We start from the raw sequence: 24511 nt of genomic DNA on the forward strand, positions 1-24511 counted from the left end.
GTGCTAATGAAGGGATCCCTGCACTCATCTTACTGACAGACTCAAGATCACTTAGCTTACTTTAGGAATAAACAAGACATGATGCCAATGCACTCATTCCCCTCCTTGAACCACAGATCCTCATCTGTTTGCTTACAGTGAATCTGCATTTGTTGGTACATGCCATAGGATGTTGTCCACTCAGGTCAGCTCTGGGAACATCTTAAATACCTGCTCCAGAGTTCTGGCCCCAGCCTTCCCTTCGAGTCCAAGTCTTTCCTGACTCTGCTTCACTGTGCTTTGGTCCTGGACCAAATTCATCCCAGTTAAGCTGAAGATTAGGGAGAGAAAGGACTGCTGCTGCTGCTGCTGCTAAGTCGCTTCAGTCGTGTCCGACTCTGTGCGACCCCATAGATGGCAGCCCACCAGGCTCCTCTGTCCCTGGGATTCTCCAGGCAAGAACACTGGAGTGGGTTGCCATTTCCTTCTCCAATGCATGAAGGTGAAAAGTGAAAGTGAAGTTGCTCAGTTGTGTCCGACTCTTAGTGACCCCATGGACTGCAGCCTCCCAGGCTCCTCCGTCCATGGGATTTTCCAGGCAAGAGTACTGGAGTGGGGTGCCCTTGCCTTCTCGGAGAAAGGACTAGTTAGACATTATGGTTCAAATGAGTCAATTAATCCAGTGGTTCTCAAACTTAGCTGGCCAATTAGAATCACCTGTGGAGCACCTGTGTTGGCTTCCCTTGTAGCTCAGACCATAAAGAATCTGCCTGCAATTCAGGAGACCCAAGTTCCTGGGTTAGGAAGATCCCCTGGAGAAGGGAATGGCTACCCACTCCAGTACTCTTGCCCAGAGAATTCCATGGGCAGAAGAGCCTGGCAGGCTATAGTCCATGGGGTCGCCAAGAGTCAGATATGACTGAACGACTAAAAATCAACAATCAGTCAAGTGTGGAGATTCTATTAACAAGATCCCTGATGCCCAAGTGCATTTGAGATCAGTTATACCAGGATTTCTGGGCATGGGGACCAGGCAGAGTATTAAGCTTGAGCCAAGTGACTTAGCTGCTGTTTCATGCCGTCTACCATGGTTGGTAAGTTTCCCATGCATCCCACTTTATAACAGTCCACGTGGAGTCAGGCACATAGCCAGTGCTTCAGAGAATAACAGAATAACTCAGTGTGTTCCTGATTAACTCCTAGAATTGGAATATGGTGACTATTCCAGGATCATATGTTTGTCCCGAAGTCATACATGACAAGCATTTTATTCCATTAAAAAAAAAGTCATCTGTTAACTGCTGAACTGCAGGGGGCCACATTTGAGCCTACTTCAGAAAAAGGCATTGGGGAACAAATACAGATTTTCAGCATCACAACATGTCTGGGTTCTCCTCCCCTCCCTGTATTAAACAGTACTCAGTGGATTGAGGCCAGTTCTGTTAAGAGCACCTAACCTCTGACTTCACCAAAACCCAGGATCACCCTAACATACATCACACGGGGGTCTTCCTGGCAGCCAGTGCTGTGGCTGGAGCACAGGAGGGGACACCCGGGTGGCACCTGGCACACCCCCCACCCCGACCCCCGCCGGCGGTGGACTAGTTCTTCCAGACAACAGGCTCTGGGGGACACACCCAGGGCAGCATAGCCATCTGGGGCACACATGAGCAGAAGCCCTGTTGCGCTGTGGTGGGCTCTGAAATGGGTTCCGGCCAGGCTGGAAGCAGCTTGGTTCCGCTTCACTTCACAGCAAACGTGACACCCTGAGGGGGCAGTCGGGAGGGGCTGCTCCCCATTCACAGTGTGAAGTGGTGCTTCGCCCGAGGGCCTGAAGATCGGCATCAGAGCAGGCCGGGCAGGCGAGTCCAGCTGAGCCTGGGTGCAAACAGCCAGCCAGGCAGGGCTGAGGAGCCGGGGTGCAGGCAGCCAGACTAGCCCTGCTTGTCTCTTGATTCCCAGCAATTTCTTCTTCGTCTCCTTTTTGGCTGTGTCAGCCATGTGGGATCTTAGTTTCCTAACTAGGGATCGAACCGGGGTCCACAGCAGTGAAAGCCCAAACCACCGGACGGCCAGGGCATTCCTCCGAGCGACTTCTGAAGACGCCAGTGTCCATGCCGCACGTGGATATCTGGATCCAGCCTGCAGGCAGGAGACCCTCTGCCGTGAGGCTGAGGCTCCGTCACCGATCAACAGTGACTGCTCGAGCTGCTCCTGAGCCCCCGACATCCTCGGTGTAGCCTCACGCTCCTCAGACCTGCCGAAGGCAGTGCAGTTTCTGGGGTCCAGAGGCGCCCAGGCTGCTCTAGAGGCTTCGTGTTCAGCTCATCTGCTTCTCTTTTCACCTTCCTGCTCCCACCCGGCCAAATCTCTGGGGGCTTCACGTGGGGCTAGATGCTTCCCTCACCTGCAATGGCGGAGGTATGTGCTCCACACTCCGCTTCACTCATATTTCTCCTCTGCCCCACCCTCCCTCACCCTGGCACCAGATCACACTGCAGAGGCACCCTGCGGATGCGGATGCCAGCCCGTCAGAATGCAAAGGCAGACATTAGAGACACTGGGCTTTGCCCCGAGCCGGGGCCCCAGACCTGGAGGAAGGGCCGCAGCGGCCGGCAGTCACTCCTGCACCAGGAAGCTGATGAGGGCGGTGCGCGGAGAGAGGAAGGCCTTCTTGATGCTTCGCCCCTGTAAGAGCCTGACACCCAGCTCGCTCTGGAGAACCAGTTCGTGGACTTTGTCCTGGTCCTGGGCGACATGCTGGGGCACGGGGACTTTGCCGCAGGCTTTGTTGTTGATCTGAGAAGGCGAAAAGAGAGACAACCCATGAGGAAAGCCTGGGGGTGGTAGGCAGCCTGACACCCACTGCCCCTAAAGGGTGCTGCTGTCTCTGTGTGGGGAGAGGGTGTGCGAAGAGAGAAAGAAAAAGCGGCACCCAGCTTCCCAGAAGAGCGAAGTGTAGTGAGATGGGTGGGATTAATGTCTGAATACGGCAGAGAGGGCGGGGGCGCCAGCCCGTGTTTCCTGAATGCTGCCCCATCACACCTTGGTGGGAAGTATGTCAAAAATTCTCAGCATGAGATGGTTTAGGCTGTATTCAGGAGGAGAGGGACAATTGTGTTCCTGAAGATCACATCGAGTTCAGATCTGGCTACAGGGCGTTTCATGTGGACTAATTAATTTCTGGGGAACGTGGGCAACCTCCCTTCCTGATGACTGGCTCCAGAAGGGGGCGCTCACGTGTGACAACCTGGAAATAGGATCCACACCACTCACAGTTCTTACTAAAATGGGCCGGTATGGTTCCAGCTGTTCAAGCTGGATTTAGAAAAGTCAGAGGAACCAGAGATCAAATTGCCAACGTCTGCTGGATCATCGAAAAAGCAAGAGAGTTCCAGAAAAACATCTACTTTTGCTTTATTGACTACACCAAAGCCTCTGACTGTGTGGATCACCACAAACTGGAAAATTCTGAAACAGATGGGAATACCAGACCACCTGACCTGCCTCCTGATAAATCTGTATGCAGGTCAAGAAGCAACAGTTAGAAACTGGACATGGAACAACAGACTGGTTCCAAATCAGGAAAGGAGTAGGTCAAGGCTGTATATTGTCACCCTGCTTATTTAACTTATAATGCAGAGTACATCATGAGAAACGCTGGGCTGGAAGAAGCACAAGCTGGAATCAAGATTGCCGGGAGAAATATCAATAACCTCAGATATGCAGATGACACCACCCTTATGGCAGAAAGCGAAGAGGAACTAAAGAGCCTCTTGAAGAAAGTGAAAGAGGAGAGTGAAAAAGTTGGCTTAAAACTCAACATTCAGAAAACTAAGATCATGGCATCTGGACCCATCACTTCATGGGAAATAGATGGGGAAACAGTGGAAATAGTGTCAGACTTTATTTTTTTTGGCTCCAAAATCACTGCAGATGGTGATTGCAGCCATGAAATTAAAAGATGCTTACTCCTTGGAAGGAAAGTTATGACCAACCTAGACAGCATATTAAAAAGCAGAGACATTACTTTACCAACAAAGGTCCTTATAGTCAAAGCTATGATTTTTCCAGTGGTCATGTATGGATGTGAGAGTTGGACTTTAAAGAAAGCTGAGCACCGAAGAATTGATGCTTTTGAACTGTGGTGTTGGAGAAGACTCTTGAGAGTCCCTTGGACTGCAAGGAGATCCAACCAGTCCATCCTAAAGGAGATCAGTCCTGAATATTCATTGGAAGGACTGATATTGAAGCTGAAACTCCAAAATACTCTGGCCACCTGATGCGAAGAACTGACTCATTGGAAAAGACCCTGATGCTGGGAAAGATTGAAGGCAGGAGAAGGGGACAACAGAGGATGAAATGGTTGGATGGCATCACCGAGTTGATGGACATGAGTTTTGAGTAGGCTCTGGGAGTTGGTGATGGGCAGGGAAGCCTGGTATGCTGCAGTCCATGGGGTCGCAAAGAGTCAGACACAACTGAGCGGCTGAACTGAACAGTTCTAGGCACCAGTGGTATTATTCACTGAATGTTGGTTCAATTATTTGATGTGAAGGTTAAATTTCACATCAAATATGAACTGATATTGTTGCTAAGGAAAGTGACATGTGATCCAGATAGCTTCTAAACAGCTTGTTTCAAATACTCTGTCCCAGTGGCTTCTGTCAGAATGTTTATGTTTCTTTTGTGAATGCTCCAGTTTTTGACTTGGAAAATAAAGTCACTGTATTACGAAAAATTACCGGGAAGAACTTCTGAAGTTTCAACCAAAGCATATTATCCAGGATCCCATAGTTACCCATTTATCTCTTCAGATTTCTGTAGAACTTCGTGGCATTTTTAGAGGCTGTATTGGCCTAGATCGCTGTGCTGTGCTGTGTGTGCTAAGACACTTCAGTTGTGTCCGATTCTGCGACCCCATGGACTATAGCCTGCCAGGCCCCTCTGTCCATGGCATTCTCCAGGCAAGAATACTGGAGTGGGTTGCTATGTCCTCCTCCAGAGATCTTCCTGACTTGGATGGGACCTCGTCTCTTACATCTCCTGCATTGGCAGGCAGGTTCTTTACCACTAGCGCCACCTAGAGGACGGGATGGGAGGCGGGTTCTTTACTCCTCGCACCCGGATGGGAGACAAATGAGACATCACCTCAAACAGCAGCTGCTTGCCTTTAGGAAGGTCTCCATGGGGTCGCTAAGAGTCGGACACGACTGAACGACTTCACTTTCACTTTCCAGGTCCCTACATGGTGGCCTTGCTAGCTTCAGCCCTTTGGTCTTGCCACCTCCACTTCACCACTCGGCCTGGGTCCAGGCCTCTGTGTTGTTCTCTAGGACTTTTCCAACAGCTGCCTGGTGGGCCCCTGGCCACGAGTGCTGTCCCCCAACCCCCCTAAGCGCCCCATCCACTGCTCACTGACAGGAGCCCCACAGTGGCTCATGACAATAAAGACACTCGTTGTCTGAGCTCTCTCTCTCTCTGTGCCAGGCACCGTGCTCCACAAGCCACCTGAGAGACCCTGTCTATCCCCGTCACAGGCCCGTGAGGTAGGTCACTGCCATTCCATCCCCGATTCTCAGAGGGCCAAGCTGAGGGACAGGAATGTGAAGCCACAGACCAGGTCCCCACTCCAGCCAAGGCTGGAGATGGGATGGGCCCCAGACCCCCTCTCTTCCCTGCCAGCCCCCAGTTGCTCCAGATGCAGTCTGGCCCTCTCTCGAGAGGGGCCCTGCCTCTGCTCCAGCCCCTCCTCGGCTCCTGGTCCAGGGAGGGCTTCCCCTGCTGTGGCTCCTTCCCTCTACCAGGGAAAAGCTGCTCCTCTTTCAAAGCCAAGGTCAGGTCCTCTTCCTCAGGACACGTCCCCCAACGCCCCAGCCGCCAGAGGCAGCGACGCCTATGGCAGCAGCGGTTACCATCTACCCAGTGAGCTACCAAGCCTGTGCTGCCGCTGTTTCCTCCTCGCGAGACGGGGCCTCGTCTGTGAGATGGGGAGAACAGCAGGCTCTGCCTCACCGGGCTGCTGTGTGGGGTCAATGAGTTAGTATCTGGAAAGTTCTCAGGGCAGAGCCGGCTTCTTAGTCGACGCTCACTGTGTTAGTGGGTTTTGTCATTGGTGCGTCCAGAAGTAGGTTAAGCACTCCTGGCATGCTCCGTTTAATTCTTGGCATAATCAGGTGAGGCAGGCCCTGGATTTGCCTCCCATTTTCGAACTGAGGAAACTGAGGCTTAGAGAGATCAAGCATTGTGCAAAGTGAGGTGGTCCAAGTCCCAAGCTCTTATGTCTTAACCTGGAGGCTATACAAATTGTCAGTGTGCGTGACAACGCGTGTGCCTCCCCAGACCGTCCCTCCTGGTGCCGGGCTCCACGGACACGAGGCGGTGCCTCTGGGCTCAGAGCACAGGGGTGCTGCTGAACTGAGTTGCGCTGGGTCACACTGTCTGTGCTGCAGCTTCTATTTCTGGCCTTGGCACTGAGCGAGATCATGCGGAGACAGGACAGCAGGCCTCGACACCCCGACCCCCAGGTTGTTGAGCTGGGTGTGCTTTCAGGGAGCCCTACACATTTTAAATCTTGAATTTTTATTTCAATGAAAATCTAAGATTATTTTACCAATTATCAAAACTCAGTTTCTTTTCTGCGGTGGTTAATTTAAAATGGAAAGACATTTTCAGACTAGAACTTCATCGTCTCAAGTTGGCATTTCTGGGACTTCCCTGGTGGTCCAGTGGTTCAGACTCTGCAGGGGGAGCTGGTTTGATCCCTGGTCAAGGGAACTAAGATCCCATAGGCTGCAGGGTGTGGCAAAAAAAAAAAAAAAAAAAAAAAGTTGGCCTTTCTCAGCTGAGCTTAGGACGAATCCTTAGAAGTATACAAGAGAATTATTTCTTAGAAACGTTAATCAAATTAAAGAAATAGCCTCTCTGAGGCACAGGCTAGTTTTGAGGACTCTGGGAAGAAGCCTAGCCAGGCAGCCTCACCTCCTCGCCCTCTGTGGGCAGAGGAACAGGAGGCATTGAGGGACTGAGTGCCAGGGGAGAGGGTGAGAAGAAAGAGTGGCTGACAAGGAGCCAGTCTTCTGGGGGCTTCTGTCTTTCCCAGCATGGACCTGCCCGCAGGGCCCAGGGTTGGCAGATGCGGCAGGCGGGGACTGGCAGGCCCCTCAGCCTCTGGGTGACTTGTCTGTGGCACGTTCCACAGTTTGCAATCATTTTGTTTCTATTTTTCTTTCCTTCTTATTTTCCCCTATCTTTTCCACCAGGCTTTAAGCTCCACGAGGACAGGGACCCAGGTTGTTGTATTTGGGTTTGGGTCCCAAAAGCCTGTGTTAAGGTAGGGGAGGTAACTGGATAATGACTGAGGAATAAACAAATGTGGGCAAAGTGATGAGCTCTCTGAGCCTGTGTCCTCAGCTTAAAAAAAAAAAATGAGGACAGTGATGCCCGCCTCTCAGGGTGATGAGAGCTGGGATGTAAATCAGCTGGCCCATGTGTGGTTCAGACTAAAAGGTCTGCCTCTTGTTTTCTTTCCCTCTTTAGCCGCATCAGCATATTGAAGAGATATTCCTCACAACGGGTCTCAGATTAAGCAAACTAAACGCATAAGGATAAACTAGAGCAGAATTACTTGCTCTATACTCTAATCGACTACTTGTATGTATTTAAAATGATCGACGTTACCAAAAAAGAGACTTCATGCAGTCTTCCTGAAATATATTTTGCAGAGTGAGGGGCTCCATGCCCACCACCTCACTATCACCCTACCCTTTCAAAAAGCCAAGAGCAGTTGAATGAAACCTGGAGAGCCTGAAACACAGTTGGAATGAGGACAGTTAGAACACGTAAGGCAGGACAGGTTGATTCTTTCCATGCTCTCAAAAGCTCGAGGGCCACAAATTTTCTGCTCACAAGATTTTGGTACGTGGTGACCTCAAAACTGAAGGTGCTGGCAAAGCAAGACAGGCTGGAAGGTTGGGCAGAGAGTCGGGTGGGCTAGCAAGGCCTGGCGAGAAACCTGAAGACCCAGCTGTGTGTGTGTGTGTGTGTGTGCGTGCGCGTGTGTGATTCCCCTGGGTGCAAGGGGCCTCGGGAGGCACTCACCAGAACCGCCATCTGCACGACCTCGGGCTGCTGGAGGAACTGCGGGTCCACGGTGGGCCAGGCCTGAAGCAGCACGCTGGCATCCCAGGTGTAGTGGGCACACAGCTTCTGTGGCACCAGCGCCAGGCCTGCAACATGGAGACACGGAGGGTCAGTGAGCACGCACAGGCTCACAGGAGCAGGCTGTACAGCGCCTGTCCCGACACGGCCTGCCCTGGAGCAGGCTGAGGCCCCAGGGGCCCCATGACGGCTTTCCACAGCCCACCAGGGGCCCCCACTTCCTTCCGCCTTGCTCATCATCCCAGCTTATTTATTAAATATATTTTGGCCATAGGAGGCTAGTTTGGGGGAGAATGGATACGGTGCATATGTACGATTGAGTCCCTTCACTGTTCAACTGAAACCACCACAATATTGTTAATTAGTCAGACCCCCAAAACAAAAACTTTAAAGTTTGGTAAAAAAAATTGTTTTTTGACTGCACCAAGCGGCATGTGGGATCCCAGTTCCCTGACCAGGGATCGAAGCTGCATCCCCTGCACTGGAAGCACGGAGTCTTAACCACTGGACCGCCAGAGAACTACCATCCCAGTTTACAGGGAGCTTTCTTTTTCTTTTTTTTCAACGATACCCAGAGCCATGAAGATGGGTGAACACACTGTTCTTAAGTGTGCATTTGGAAAAGCAAGGCTGCTGACTTCCCTCGGTCTCTGCAGTCCCGCTGGTGAAGGAATCCTTTGTGCGGATCCCAAAGTAACGAGCTGTGTTTGCTTCCTCTGTGGCCCAAGAATACTTGTGGTCTGAGAGGGCCTCCCACCCAGTCCTTTGACTCCTAATCCACCGAGCCAACATGCTGAGAACAGCAGGGTGCTCCCTCTGGACCTACTCAGAGGGAGCTCAACTTCTCAGCTAAAACTTCCTCTCGTGAGAGGCTCCCGCCACTTCCAAATTGGAAAGAGCTGTCCTTGGCTCAGGGTGGGTCCAACCCGAGGAAGCTGGGAGGAATGAGAGCCTCTCCAGTCTCGAGCTCCCCAGTGCTTCACGCTGCAGCCCCCAAGGCCGAGGAGGCCCAGCACCCCAGAGACGCTCATGGCCAGTGATCTGAGCTTTAGGGCTTCAACCAGGGCTTCTCTAGAGGGAGGGTTCAACCTCTGAGCCTCTGTTGATATCAGGAGTACAAAAGATGCCCCCAAATGTGAAGGAAGTACACGGGGCAGAAAAACCGATGCCTGGGCAATTGTGGCCTGGCACCTCACCGTTGCCTCCTGGTCCTCCCAGAGGCAGGCCTTGAGCGAGTGGGCACGTAAATGTGGCCAGTGTGCCCATGTGGGGGCGTTGCCATGGCAATGGCACAGCCCTCACACCGTGAGTGGTTTCTCCAGGGCTGGTAGAGGTGGCGTGGCCCTCGCATTCTGTGCCCCCCACCCCCACCTCTTATTATCAGCCTTGAGACCAGCAGATACATTTGAAGTTTGGGTCTGGGACAGAGGAAAGGAATCCCACCAATGCCAGTCCTGAACACTGGGCTGTGAGTTGATAATGTTTTATTTTCTTTGATGACAGAAGTGATGCATACTTCTTGCAGAAAATTTGTAAAAAGTCAAAAAACAACAAAAAAAATCATGTTCACATGATTTTATAGCATCTATAAAACTTTTTATTTTGAAAGATAGTAATGTAATGTATTGAATGAATATTTGTATGATATTGTATCCACAGAATCAAGCCAAACCACCACCTGGATCATGCTACAGACACAGCTTTGGATTCTCTTTTCTCCTACATCTTAAACTACATCTTAAACTAGTAATCAGCTTCACGGAAAATGATGACGCACAATAGTATATATACTATGGTCATAGTTTTAGCAAATGTTTATATAAACAGAAAAGCTGAGGAAGGAAAACAGCAGAATGCGGGGGGTGTTCTGCACCTGGGCTTCTCTCTCTTCAGATGGCACCTATACCCCATTCTGGGCTCCTGCTCCTTCTGAAACCCCAGAAGCATGCATCAGACACCTTCACTCTGCCTGCCAGCAGCCCTTCCCTGCTTCCTGTCCCTCACCTGTCTTTGCTCCATTCTGGGTAATTGCGCAAGATTCATTTTTCAGTTCACTAATTTTCTTATCAGCTGTATCAGATGTGCTGTTGAACTCATTCATAGTGTTTCATTTCCAAAGTTATGATTTTCAGTTCTTTTAAGCGCTATGTTGTTCTCCTAATTTGCTGGACTTTTATAGCTTTTGTTAATCTTATCTTCAACTCATTCTTTTTTTAACATATTAAACTTAACTATACACTCTCTGACTGATAACACCAATGTCTGAAGTCTCTGTGGGTCTGACCCCTCTCTCCTTTTTTCTGTTGCCTCACTCTCGCTGCCTTGTTTCCTGGTGAATTTTATGATTCTTGGCTGTGAGTTTGTATTTCTTGGAATTTACCACTGGAGTTTCTCTGACATGTCTAGGTTCTGGCTGAAAAAATGAATATTTGTTTCTGCCATATGACTGCAGATCTATAATCTAGGACCACTTTAAAATAAATTATTAGAAAAAAGAAGAAAAACAGCAGAATAGCAGCAAGGATTATCCGTGGGAGATATAAGTGTAGGCAATCTTTCTGTTAAAAAATTATAGATTTTTCTACATGGAATACTTATGACTTTTGTAATTTGAAAAGATATTTATAAACAGTGTTCCCATACTGTGACATTAGTTCAAGAATTTTCTTCTGGTTTCTTTTTATGGTTTCATTTTGTTTTCCATTTATTCATAATTTATCTATCTGTAATTTATTTTGTGTACAATGTGAAAAAAAACACATTCTTAAAAAAAATACACAGCAGTTTTCCAAACTGACTCCACTGAATAAAGCGTCTCTTCCCTATTGGTTTGTGATTTTTGTTTTACAATATACTATACTAGAGATGGGTTTCCCTGCGGGCTCAGACGATAAAGAATCTGCCTGCAATACAGGGGACCTGAGTTCGATCCCAGAGTTGGGAGGATCCCCTGGAGAAGGGCAGGGAAACCCACTCCAGTATTCTTGCCAAAAGAATCCTCATGGACAGAGGAGCCTGGTGGGCTACAGTCCATGGTGTCGCCAAGAGTTGGACACAACTGAGCGACTAAGCAGAGCACATACTAGGGATGGTTGCAGAACTATTTACTATGAAGATACTTAAAATGCCTGCGTGTGATGAGGTGAAGAACGGGTCAGAACAGGAATCAGCACACTGCTTCCTTCACTGAGAAAGTCTTGCTACCAAAAATATGGGCGGTTTTACTGGGATGTGTGCTTAGTGACACGGGCGATGGACCTGCTAAGCTCCTCACCTTGTCCTAAGCGCTGAGAGACCGTTCCCAGACCAGCCTCAGGCCTGTGGACTCTGCACAGCACTGGTGTCTTACTCTGCTGACCTGCGCGGCTCAGGCCCTGTGCGGACGTTGCGCATTTGCCGAGCGTCCTGTGCTCTACTCCTTGGCGCTCTTACCGTAACCCTTGCTGCCGGATGACAACCTTGGGGAAGGGAGGGCCCCTCGGGGCCTGAGAACCAAGTGGCATCGGAGATGTACTCCTGGGCTCCGTGTGGCCCCCGTGCCCTGGGCTTCCCCCGCTTCTAACGAACCTGCTCTGTTTCCAACAGATGTGCCTCTTGGCAGAAGCAGAAAGGAGCTTCCTGCTGGTTCCTCAGAAGGGTTCCTATTGAGACTCATATCTAAATACAGGACAGAGGTCGCAGAAGGGAGATAATCAGGTCTTTATTTTAGCTGGCTGGGCCAGCATGGCTTGTCCTGTGACCCAGCTGCCATGGGCAGCGTTCCAGAGCCTCCGCATGGCAGTTGTACAGGATGCCTGGGAGACGAAAGGACCCTGGACACAAATGTTCTGCACAGAAGCTGTTACAAATTCCACTTAAAAAAAAAAATGAGGAAGCCCAGCCTTCCTGGAGCAATCAGGATGCTTATTTATAGTGGCCGGTGGCCCCTGCCAGGAATTCCATATAGATGGGAGAGGGGCCCCCACCTCCCCACCCCGCCCCATCCTGCTCAGCAGGGAGGAACAGAAACTCAGGACCCCAGGCTCTACGTCATGTTTTTGCCTTCCTGCTCTTTTTAGGGAACTAAAAATAGCTACCATTTGCATGGTAAATATAATGCTTTCTTTACGTGACACAGGTCAGGCCAGGAGCTGGTGTTTGGGAAGCACACGGAGAAAGTCTGAACACGAGCTGGGAAGCAGCAAGGCTCTGATACACAGGCCACCGTTCGAGGCCAGCTGTCGCTCTCAGCCCACCCTCTTCCTGCCCCTCCCTGGAGAGCTGCTGTCGCTGACCTTCCTGTGCAAGAACCAAAATGCCCTTCTCCCGCTCCGAGAGTTGGTGAGGTCGCCACGCCACCATGGCACCTGGAGCGAGAGCAGGTGGTCGTGGTGTCTGTGGATGGCAGGCCTCCCCTGATGATCAGTTTCACGCCTATCTCCACTCCACCCCAATCCTCATCACACACAGGGGAGGCCTGGAGACTGGGTCCCCACCATGGCCCATCCAGCCCTGGTACTGCCAAGGAAATGGACAGGGAGGATGGACATGCTTCACGCTAGTCTTTACCCACAAAAAGTGTTCTGGTGACATTGGCTCAGTGGTAAAGAATCCGCCTGCCGATGCAGGTTCGATTCCTGACTTGGGAAGAGCCCCAGGAGGAGGAGGAAATGACAACCAACTCCAATTTTCTTGCCTGGGAAATCCCATGCCCCGAGGAGCCTGGTGGGTTATAGTCCATGGAGTCAGAAAAGAGTCAGACATGACTCAGTGACTAAACAACAACAAAATAACGTGGAAATAGCATGCATCAGTTCAGTTCAGTTCAGTCGCTCAGTCGTGTCCGACTCTCCGCGACCCCATGAATTGCAGCACGCCAGGCCTCCCTGTCCATCACCAACTCCCAGAGTTCACTCAGACTCACGTCCATTGAGTCAGTGATGCCATCCAGCCATCTCATCCTCTGTCATCCCCTTCTCCTCCTGCCCCCAATCCCTCCCAGCATCAGAGTCTTTTCCAATGAGTCAACTCTTTGCATGAGGTGGCCAAAGTACTGGAGTTTCAGCTTTAGCATCATTCCTTCCAAAGAACACCCAGGACTGGTCTCCTTTAGAATGGACTGGTTGGATCTCCTTGCAGTCCAAGGGACTCTCAAGAGTCTTCTCCAACACCACAGTCCAAAAGCATCAATTCTTCAGCACTCAGCTTTCTTCACAGTCCAACTCTCACATCCATACATGACCACAGGAAAAACCATAGCCTTGACTAGATGGACCTTTGTTGGCAAAGTAATGTCTCTGCTTTTGAATATGCTATCCAGGTTGGTCATACTTTTCCTTCCAAGGAGTAAGCGTCTTTTAATTTCATGGCTGCAATCACCATCTGCAGTGATTTTGGAGCCCAAAAAATAAAGTCAGCCACTGTTTCCCCATCTATTTCCCATGAAGTGATGGGACCAGATGCCATGATTTTAGTTTTCTGAATGTTGAGCTTTAAGCCAACTTGTTCACTCTCCTCTTTCACTTTCATCAAGAGGCTTTTTCATGTATAAAACCATCAGAACATCAGCAAATATCTTACTGTCCCTTACAAGTATCACACACACACTTCTAGATGATTTGCGGATTTGCAGGTGTTTTTTGGCCTTTCTGAGTGGCTTGCAGAATCTTAATTCCTCAGCCAGGGACTGAACCTGTGGCCTTTGCAGTGAAAGCTTAGAGTCCTAACCACTGGACCGCCAGGAAAGTCCCAAGATTCGGAGTTTTGCTGAAATTAATGAATACAGCCTATATGCACAGCAAAACAATATAGCTACAATATTTTACCACCATTTTTACGAAGAAAAAAATTTGTGGTGGTAGACTATACTTCAAGATCATGCGTTACTTGAGAAACTTAAGGGAGGCAAAGGGTCACCATGCTGTGACCCTCATAATTAAGATGTTGATGGAAGACTCAGAGACAGCAAGAGGTAGAAGCAAGATGCAAAAACCAAGGTAGGAAAGTCAGCGTTGAACTGTACAAATGGCCAGAGAAACAGAGACGGGAGAGCTTATCACCACATTGTAAATAACTTATATCTGGCTAAGTTCAAAGTTGCACACACACACACACACATACACAAGACAAAGAGGAGAAATCACTCAAATGCCCATCAGTAGACGACTGTTTAATAACTGACAGAATATTCACTGGGTAAGACACCACGAAGCTGTTAAAAAAGAACAGGGTCAGCCTGTAAGTATTGATATAGAACCACTCTATACAACACTCAATATGGTAAGAGAGAAAAATTTCACGTACACGCATGGAGTTCTGACAATTCGACTGTGAAACAGCAGTGGAGGTGCTTGGGGAGAACCACTGAGCGTAGGGGTGAGGATGCGAGAACCCAGGACGCAGCCTTTGTAGGAGCTGAGGGTTTTACAGTATGTGTATAGACGTAATTTTCAAGGAAAACTCTAGGATTTGCTTTGCCTTAGGGAGCCCAGAGGGGAACCCTTGTGTCCTTTGTCTGGAAACAGTGTCAGTGAGTCCGAACATGCAAAGTTTCCCTAACACCCTCGTGGACAGGACAATATTCTATGATGGCAAACAAAAGATAACTGTAAATTCACATGTGGTCTCCTGACCTTCTCAGATCCAGAGCGTCAGGAAGGAAAAAAAGATTTCCTCATCCTGTTAATGTGTGCACACTGCCAAGACACTGGTTCCATTTCCCACTGAAGGTCTCCACCGACTCTTTACATGATTGGTAGAGGGCACTGTTAGGCTATCAAGTACTTTGGGTTTCTCTAAAGGTTTTCTTTTATCCAAAGCCATGATGGCCATTTTGCCCATGGACCCCGAACGGCCCTCAAAAGACAGATCTCATATCCGCTGTCCTTTGGGGAGGATCTCTTCCATGAAAACCTGCTTTCCTGGGGAACTCTGGGAAATGGTCATTTCTGAACAGCCTACCCTCGCTGACCGTATTCCCATTGTAGTCACTGTGCGGTTATCTAAGATGCAGCAGGGAAATCAGCTGTGTGAGAGCTATGTTTTTATTTATTTATCTGGCTGCGCTGGGTCTTGGTTGCAGCATGTGGAATTTCCTGTTGTTGCTCTTGCTGCACGTGGGTCCTCTAGTTGAGGCATGGGGACTCTTAGTTGCATCATGTGGGATCCAGTTCCCTGACCAGGGACTGAACCCGGACTCCTTACATTGGGAGTGTGGAGCCTTACCCACCAGACCACCAGGGAGGTCCTGAAAGCTATGTTTATTTAGAATAAAGTCCCAGAGCCTTGAGAAGAGTGACTGACAGTGTGGGACGACGGCAATCATGTCCCCTCACAACACAGTGCTTCTGCTTGAGAGGACGTTCACTCCTATGACACCGGCCCTTGCTGGATGCCGGGAGAGGCCAGAAGGGGTCAGGTCCCCACCGTCTGCAGAAGGCACCTGACAAAGACCCGTGAGCTAATGGCCAGGGTGTCAGGCCTGTGGTGCGGGACTCCTCACCTGACTGCGTCACGGCCCCGCTTTCCACTCAGAGGAGCCACACACTCACACACCCACGTGCAGAGCCACTGCTTCTTTAAATGCTTGAGGGATGCCCTTTCAAGGGAATGAACACAGACTGCAATGCCCGCTGTTCAGAATGCCCTCCCCAGCTTTCCCACCAATGCCTAGAACAGAGTCCGGCACAAAATACACGCTCCATGAATGTTCACGGAATGACTGAACAAGACCGGTTAGGAAAACTCAGATTCAATCTAGACTGACTCCTCGTTATAACACAGCTCACAAAACCCACCGGTGTCCTATGTGGGGAAAAACACGGAGCCACGTTTGAAACGGGCTAGTTTCTATCACACTGCTTTAGTGTGTGTCCTTCAGGAGAGCCTGCCACACAACCAGAAAACAGACTAGCAGGGTCCACCGCAGCACACACCTCTGGAAAGACCTGCCTGGCGGGGACAGGACCCTGGAGACAGCAGGCCCTCCTGCCACCCTCCCAATCCTGGCCCTAAAACACAGAGACTGGAGGGGCACGCAGTCTCTGGGTTTCTGAAAACCCCATTTACATCAGTCCCTCCTGGGAGAAATGAAATGAAGGAGGCAGACAGATGATATGGGACTGAAAATGATGATGAGGGAGAGATGTGTATATTCCAGGATGAGAGTGAACACGTTTATTACAAATTAGATAAGCTTTGTTTTATAAGAAGAGAAGAGTAGGAAAGAATTAACAATGTGCCACTTAAAAGACTTAATGTGATCACCAATGCTAAATGAAAGAGGCGTGTTTCCTGCCTAAGGAGATAATGAAAGGCTGTATAAGCTAATGTAATATGGCAGGAGCCTGGCAGGGCCTACCACCACCCTCCCTTTGGGGCATTCTGTCTATTCAGCAGGGAACAGGTGGACGTTCTTGTCCTGTGTGGTGTCTTCCAAAGCACAAGAAGCAACTCAATTCGCTTGGTGAAGGCAGTGAAACCCTTATTTCTGAACCTGACAAGGCACACTGAGGAAAAGCTGGTTTCTCCTAGGAGAGTAATTGCAAAATTCTAAATAAACACTAGCAAATAGAATTTACAGTATGTTAAAGGTTTACTACCCCATGGTCAAGGTAAATTAACCCCTCAATAGCCTATTAGGCAATCAGGTAATTGGACATAAGCCATACCATCAGGGCAAAGGGGAGAATTAAAAGCAAAGGCTACAACAGCTCAACAACTGAAGAATGGACATTAAGTAACACCCACCTCCCTTTCCTAGGGTGAGTTCTGGTAAACAAGGCTAGAGGGCCGCTTCCTCAACACGACAGGGACTATCTACCCTAGCCAACAGCCAACAGCAAACCTCACAGGGAATCATGCTCCACTGAAATCTGGAAACGAGAGAAGACTGGCTGTCACCAGCATTCTTTAACATCAATGTGGTTTTCTAAGCAGTATATTAAAGACAGTAAACAGACACAAGAGCATAACTGTTAGAAAGGAGAAAACTCAGGCTTATTTGTTGGTCACAGACTCCTAGAAAATCCAAGAGGATTCTACCCCTAAATGAAGGAAGAGTGATTGACAGGGAATCTGATTATAAGTAAGTAAATAATTACTAAAAATCATATGCCAGATATTACCAGTCAAAAATTATAAGAGAAAAAAAAAAATTCCAGTTAGAATAAAAAAAATAAAACGAACTATGGCAAGATGTTGGGAAAGACTGAAGGCAGGAGGAGAAGGGGACGACAGAGGATGAGATGGCTGGATGGCATCACTGACTCGGTGGACGTGAGTCTGAGTGAACTCCAGGAGTCGGTGATGGACAGGGAGGCCTGGCGTGCTGCAGTTCATGGGGCTGCAAAGAGTTGGACCCGACTGAGCGACTAAACCGAACTAAACTGATGGCAAGATGAAATATTTGAAAATAATCTCAAGAAATATGTGGGATCCATATGAAGAAAATTACAAAACTTGACTGGGGGGTGAGGGAAATCTTGAATAAATGGAGAGACAGACCGTGTTCTGGGATGGAAGCTTAGATGTGGTAAAGATGTGAAGTTTTCCCAGGTTACTTCCAGGCTTAAGAAAATCTCAGTCAAATATCTCGAGATTTTGGGAGAACTTAACAAAATTATACCTGAGTTCTACTGAGAAGAATAAACAGGTGAGAAGAGCTAAAATAACTACGAAAAAGAAATGAATACTACTTCTCAGAAACCCCCAGATAAAAGCATAATGTAAACACAGCATCCCTAGGCTGCCTGCCTCCTGCAAGCGCCTTTAAAACATCCTCAGAAGTCAGAGGGGACCTCTGAGCACAGGGCCTGGAGAACCGGGCCCAAAACAGCCATCAAGTCCTCCTGCATGCCCCCTTCTCACTTCACTCGCATTTCCACAGAGAGGTCCCCAGGGCCGATGCCACACACTGGGCCCCATGGCTGAGGACACGAGTCCCGAATAAGGCTCAACACGCAGCTGAAGCACATGCTGGTCAGTAGTAACAGGTCAAGTGAGGCCTCTGCCACCTACCTGCCCAAAGCTCTGAGGTTATGTGAGGGGCCATGGGGGCAGCCATCACCATCAGGGCACACAGAGCATCCTCGAACTCAGGGCTGTGGAGAACAACTCTCTGCGAAGCTTGCTGGGGGAGAGAAGAGAACAGCAGGGTAACACACCAAGGCATGCAAGATGAGAGAGATAGGTGAGAGAGGCCACGAAGGTACCTGAAGTCCAGAGACAAGCAGGCGGGAAGAGACTCTCTTCACATCACTTTTGTTCTAGGCAAAGAACTTTCCCCGTTGAATCACAGTATTAAAAATAGCTGGAGCAGCAACAGCAGTTGTATTATTGTTCTATTTTATTTTTTTTGTCTGTGCCGCACAACTTGTAGGATCTTAGTTTCCTCATGAGGGACTGAACCTGATATGAGGCCTTCTGCAGGGGAAGCACGGGGCCCTAACCACTGGACCACCAGGAAAGCCCTGAGCAGATATATCACTGTTGACTGAGCATTTAACCACGTCCTTGAGCTGATGCTACCTGGTTTGGGTCTTCCCACCCTTTGAGCGCAGTACTGTTAGCCCACGTGACAGATGAAGCAGCTGAGGGATGACAGAGGGAGAGTCACCTGTGCCTGGACACACGGTCAAGCGAGAGATGGAGTCTAGATTGGAATGCAGGTAACCACTGTGCTAGGCTTCCTGTATGTGCAGGACCAGCGGGAAGTGCAGAGACGAGCTCAGAGGTTCTGCACTGTGAAACTCCCAGGACTGGGGTCCTCTTGCCCCTCTCAAGGATCTCAGGGGTCCTCCTATTCTTTGCCAGTTCTTGCCAACACTCAAGTGTCTTCCCGAGGTGAGGCTGATCAGTTAACCTATTCACACCCGTTCACCTGCTGCACACCAAACTTTGGAAATAAAACGTCCAGAAAGGCGTGGTCTCTGCCCTCTGGGAGCGGCAGGCCACCTCACCACGTGACTGGAAGCCACAACCCCCCTTGGCCAGGAGCAAATGGGCACAGACTGGCCACTTACCAAGAGGGCACTGCTGAGTCCCATCAGCTGAGAAATCGCAGAGTTCAGCGAGAAGTCCTCTGTGAAATGGGCAGTCACCTATGGGTGAAAGTAGAATCATTCACTTTGTTCAAAGTTCCGTTAGGCTTCCACACACGCACACACAAACTGAATTATCCAAAAAACGTGGAACTAAATGTATGCCATAAAAGATACTTATAACTGTTTTCACTATCTCAAGTAGTCACTATAATGTTTTATCAGCACAAAGAATTTTAAAGTCAAAGTCAATGTTGTTTCCACCACTCAAGACTGCTCCTCTTCCTCTATAGCTAAGACAGTGTTGGTTCCCACAGCAGGTGCCTAAGAAAACACTGATCATTACCTGAAACGGAGGCGGGACCCACCTGATGACCAAACAGCAAACAGGAGACAGGATAAAGGACGTCACTTCCCATGGTCGCATGACCTTAACTCACATTGAAGATTACTGGTATATGGGGATAAGGTCAGTTTTACATTTTCAAATATAGAGTCAACACAAGAACACAAATACTACTTGTCAGCTTTTTCCTATTGGCATGCTTTTCAATTTTGAGCCATGGGTAAGGATACAGAAAACTAACACATCCTTAAGATGTCAAGAGTTTCCAGCCTGTTGAAATAACCCAATTCTATTATCTGACAGAAGAGAAGAATTTGCCAAATTCAAAGAGAAAATATGCGATATGCAGACAATCATTCAAGCAGCACTCAGATGACTAAAGTCAGTTTCATGAGCCCTGTTTCTCTACAGCATGGGAGAGAGGATGGAAACAAAGCTGAAGAAGTGTCACTAAATGAGACCATGCTGGATCTGGGGCCACTGCAGTCTACACAAGCCAGAGGAGAAGCTCAGCTCCTTCAATGTCCTCAGTTACTGGAGTCCAGAGAGTGACCTTGGCTGACTTTCTAAATTTGAATCAGCACATCTTAAAAAAAAAAAGAACACATTCAGCCTAAGGAGAATTTGGGGTATCTGGTACGCATTCAAAAGTGGCTTCAGACTTCCTAAGTGCTTTCTTTCAAAGACATATGGCATTTTTCCACAAAGTTCTTAAAAAGGTGAATGTCATGGTATTACAGCAGACTTCCAGATGAAAAATTTACAGGGATGTTATCAGTGAAGAATCTTTAAAAATGATTTAGACAATAATATGCTATTCTCTAAGAAGATAAGCCATTAATTTATTTGCAAAATTCATTCCACAGTAACTTCCACAAATACTGTGTAACAAAGTTTCTGAGTGGAAAAGTCTCCACTATGCTGAGTCAGGGAACTCTGCTCAGTTCCTCATGGGCTGTGACTTGCACAGGGCATTTAACCATTCTGTGCCTCAGTTCTGCCCACAGAAGCGACAATGAAGAGGCTACAGATGAGGACAGTAAAGAACAGAGTCTTTTCAACCCCTTTCAACTCTAAAATTCTATTTCTGCTTTTATAATATATACTGTGTGTCATCGGTATAACATTAAACTTGATTCTCATCTGAAAGTGTTAGTTGCTCAGTCGTGTCCAACCCTTTGCCACTTCACAGTCTGTAGCCACCAGGCTTCTCTGTTCATGGGATTCTCCAGGCAAGAATACTGGAGTGGGTAGCTATTCCATTCTCCAGGGGATCTTCCTGACCCAGGGATCGAACCTGGGTCTTCTGCATTGCAGACAGATTCCTTACTGTCTTAGCCACCAGGGAAGCCCTGCTGCTCCTGCTGCCAAGTTGCTTCAGTTGTGTCCAACTCTGTGTGACCCCATAGACGGCAGCCCACCAGGCTCCCCCATCCCTGGGATTCTCCAGGCAAGAACACTGGAGTGGGTTGCCATTTCCTTCTCCAATGCATGAAAGTGAAAAGGGAAAGTGAAGTCACTCAGTTGTGTCTGACTCTTAGCGACCCCATGGACTGCAGCCTCCCAGGCTCCTCCGTCCATGGGATTTTCCAGGCAAAAGTACTGGAGTGGGGTGCCATTGCCTTCTCCAAGGGAAGTCCTGCTGCTGCTGTTGCTGCTAAGTCGCTTCAGTCATGTCCGACTCTGTGCGACCCCATAGACGGAAGCCCACCAGGCCCCTCCGTCCCTGGGATTCTCCAGGCAAGAACACTGGAGTGGGTAGGACGTGTTAAATATGGAAACATGGAAAGCGGGCAGCCTCCTCAGATCACCACTAGGGAGAGCCATTTCTCAAGAGCGTCCCTTGCCCTTGGAGCCTGTGCACCGTTGCTCCACCGTGGGGAAACACCCAAAGCAGCAGGATGAAATTCTCAAGGCAAGTGGGGCCACCGTAATAAGACAGGAGGAAGACCCAGTGTGCCCCGCCCAGGGCAGGCAGGCCACACAGACCACGAGGGCTCAGTCACAGAATCAACCAGTGTCCCGGGAAGGGTTCTCACCTGAGAGATGACCGAGTTCTTATACTCCCACAGCCTCCTGGCCTCCGCTTTCTCCTTGTCGCTCAACAGCTGAGGGCTGGGCGCCTTCCCAGATGTCCTGGCCTCGATAAATCGAGTCACCAAGGACCACAGACGCTGCTGCCATCTCAGCACCCCGGGGAGCGCGTCGGCTGCGTGTGACGTTAGTGAGAGAGAGAGAGAGAGAGAGAGAGACAAGGTGAGGATGTCTGGTCTGGTCACACCTAAGCGACAAAGCACCTGTGAAGGAGGAGATGCTTCATGGGATCTCCCCGAGGGCAGGCAGAAGGGTCCTCCCTGGCTGCAGTGCCTGGGAACTCAGCCCAGGACTGACTCAGTCATTTCTTCTTAGGACCCCAGATATTCTGAGCACAGGACGCAGGGGCTTACTCAAAGGGTTCCCAGCAACTGTCACTGGCCCAAAAGGAGCTTAGAAGTTTGGGCCAGGATGTGCAGGAGGGCATCGCCTCCTTGGTTAAGAAAGCCTGCTGTGCTGTGACGAAAACGTCCTCGGAACCAGCAGTGTGCATGGAGACAGGGCTGAGTTACACGGCGCAGGCTGACCTCTCACGTGGACAGGCGGTACACAGAGGCCGCGCTGGTCCCCAGGCTGCGTTCAGAGCCACACTGCTACGCAGCCTGAGGTGTCTTAACACAAGCCTGGTCCTCGCCAGTTCCGTGTTTCACGTAGTTCAGCATGTGCGCATGCTCAGTCGCGTGAGACTCTTTGCGACCCCGTAGACGGCAGCCTGCCAGGCTCCTCTCTCCATGGGATTCTCCAGGCAAGAATACTGGCGTGGGTTGCCATTTCCTCCTCCAAAGGATCTTGCCAATCCAGTTTTAGATCTAAACAACTCTGGAGGGAGGAATCCCAACACCCCGACCGTGGGGCTCTGGAGGCTGCTGTGGGTGACTGCAGAGGTCACAGGTGACGTCAGGGCCAGGCCCCAGGTGGGCTTCTCTGGCCTGGTAAAGGGCAATGACACCGTTCCAGGAAAAAACCTTTCAGGTTACACCAAGAGGAGACTGGCCTCTGTGGACCGCAGTGGGCCCAGGCGTACCACAAAAACCAGCCTGGCTCAAGGAAATGTTCTCAAAGTGGGATCCTCGTAGAAGCTGCTGGAGAACACCCAGTCTATGCTGAAGGCAGGCTCCCAGCCCCACCCTGGGGCGGGGTCAGCAGGGCTGCCGTGGGGACCGGGGGTCTGCAGCCGCAGCGTGCGCTCTCGGTGCTCTGGGGCTCATTATGTCTGACTACGCTGGCCCAGGAATGGCACAGGATATCGGGCAAACTGCTACCTGCTCCACAGGTAGGACCCCTGGGCCCTCCCCTACTGTCTCAGCAAAGCCACGCCCTTCCCTGGACTCCCTGGGCGCGGAGGCGGGTCACGGAGGCGGCCGGCTGGGAGGAGAGGCTGACTTACTCTTCACATCCCACAAGATATCCTTCTCGGGAGGGGCGGCGAAGAGGATGTAGAGCCGGACGGTGTCTCTGCCGTACTGCTCCACCACGTCCTCGGGCTCCACTCCGTTGTGCTTGGATTTGCTCATCTTCTCCCAGCTCACCTCGAGCTTCTCTCCCGTGTTTGCCTGAACAGGGTAGGAACCTGCACACCAGAAGGACGCGTAGGTAGGGGGGCACGCCCAGCCGGTTTTCACAGAGTATCCAATCCGGAAACACTGAGGGAGCCGTTCGACGTGTCCACTTGAAGAATCCCACTATTTCACTTAGTGTGACGTGTTCTCTCCCTTTAGACATCGTGACCATGCTTTGGTTTTCAAGTAAATGAGGCCCACCTCCCACCACAAATCTGCCTTTCATGAACTGGTAGTACACTTGCCAGCTTTTTCTCAGTCACAAAACAAGACAAAGCAATGCCCTCTTTTTAAAAAGTAAATCACGTATATACAAAAAGGACAGGAAAAAAGGATAAGGAGGACTCGCATACTGCTGTTTTATGGATTCGGGGCCTCCTCTGGCAGCTGGCAGCTGACCTGCCAGGGTCTCAGGGCAGCAGAGCATGTTTGAGGTCACTTCACCCGGAGGGAGGTCCCCGTCTGTGTGAAGTCACCAGAAGGTGAGCTCACCCCATGAGCGGGGTCGACGTGGGGTTAGCTCGCTGGGCTCACGTTACACGTGGGTCCTGCTGTGCAGCCCTGTTCCTTCTCTCCTCCCCATTCCACACTCTCCGTCCAGATGGTGCTGACAGAGGCGACCCTCCCTGGCCGTGTGTGGATGAGGTGCCCTTGCAGCCAAGCCCCAGCAGCTGGGACCAGGAAGGACACCTGACAAGGTTAAGTCTCCTTCTCTGCATTGGAACTGAGAGAGGGCACTGGAGCCAGGGCTGACACTGTTGGGCACTGGAGCTGGGGGTCCTGAGGAGGTGAGGCAGGAGGTGGCCCTGCATCTGCCCAAGGGCACTCTGCATGCTGAAACCAGGGACAGCGGGATCCAAGCCTGGCAGGGGCAGGAGAACGGAGCGGAGCAGGAAGCGGAACTAGAGGCTGGAGAGCGACAGAGGAGACAGCATTGGCCGCGGCTTCCTACACGCTGCCCCTCCCTGCAGCTGGGTTTGGGCGATGGCCCTATGTGCCTGGGTGAGACCCGCCTTTGTGTGGATTTCTGTTCCTCCTAGCTAAATATTCCTTGGCTCCAAGAGCAACCAGATGGGCCATTCTTACCTGTGAGATCTACTTCCTCTCGCCGTAGATACTGTCCAGACGGTAGGCGGAATGTCTGCCCCTTGATAAGGCCTTGGGCCAGCAGTTTATGAAAAGGCTCTCTGAGGAAAGAAAGCAGGAGAAGAAAACTGGTGGGGCGGGGACTGGAAGCACCCAGAGAGAGCAGTACAAACCTTACCAGCTGATGAGTACAGATAACTGCTCTTTGTGGAAACAGGCTGACCGCTTGTCGACACAACTTGCACACATGGCCCCTTACACACAAGCGC

General features: G+C 50.1%; 1 protein-coding gene across 5 annotated transcripts in view; it reads right to left on the reverse strand.

Annotated features, from left to right (window-relative positions):
* Positions 1-1228: 1228 nt before the first annotated feature.
* LARS2 (leucyl-tRNA synthetase 2, mitochondrial) overlaps positions 1229-24511 on the reverse strand; it is a 146967-nt gene continuing 123684 nt past the window's right edge. For 3 of the 5 annotated variants that reach the window (XM_055558840.1, XM_055558839.1, XM_055558841.1), the window contains 7 exons: positions 24243-24343; positions 22985-23167; positions 21543-21712; positions 19140-19217; positions 18136-18247; positions 8080-8207; positions 1229-2778 (listed from right to left, as the gene is read on the reverse strand). In XM_055558840.1, the coding sequence (XP_055414815.1) occupies positions 2599-2778; positions 8080-8207; positions 18136-18247; positions 19140-19217; positions 21543-21712; positions 22985-23167; positions 24243-24343 (952 nt within the window). In that variant the 3' untranslated portion in view covers positions 1229-2598. Of the gene's footprint in view, positions 2779-8079; positions 8208-18135; positions 18248-19139; positions 19218-19525; positions 19609-21542; positions 21713-22984; positions 23168-24242; positions 24344-24511 lie in introns of those variants that run through there. The other 2 variants (XM_055558842.1, XR_008706380.1) reach the window with 2 other exon arrangements.

The sequence above is a fragment of the Bubalus kerabau genome, chromosome 20 (genome assembly GCF_029407905.1).
Source record: "Bubalus kerabau isolate K-KA32 ecotype Philippines breed swamp buffalo chromosome 20, PCC_UOA_SB_1v2, whole genome shotgun sequence".
Lineage (NCBI taxonomy): Eukaryota > Metazoa > Chordata > Mammalia > Artiodactyla > Bovidae > Bubalus > Bubalus kerabau.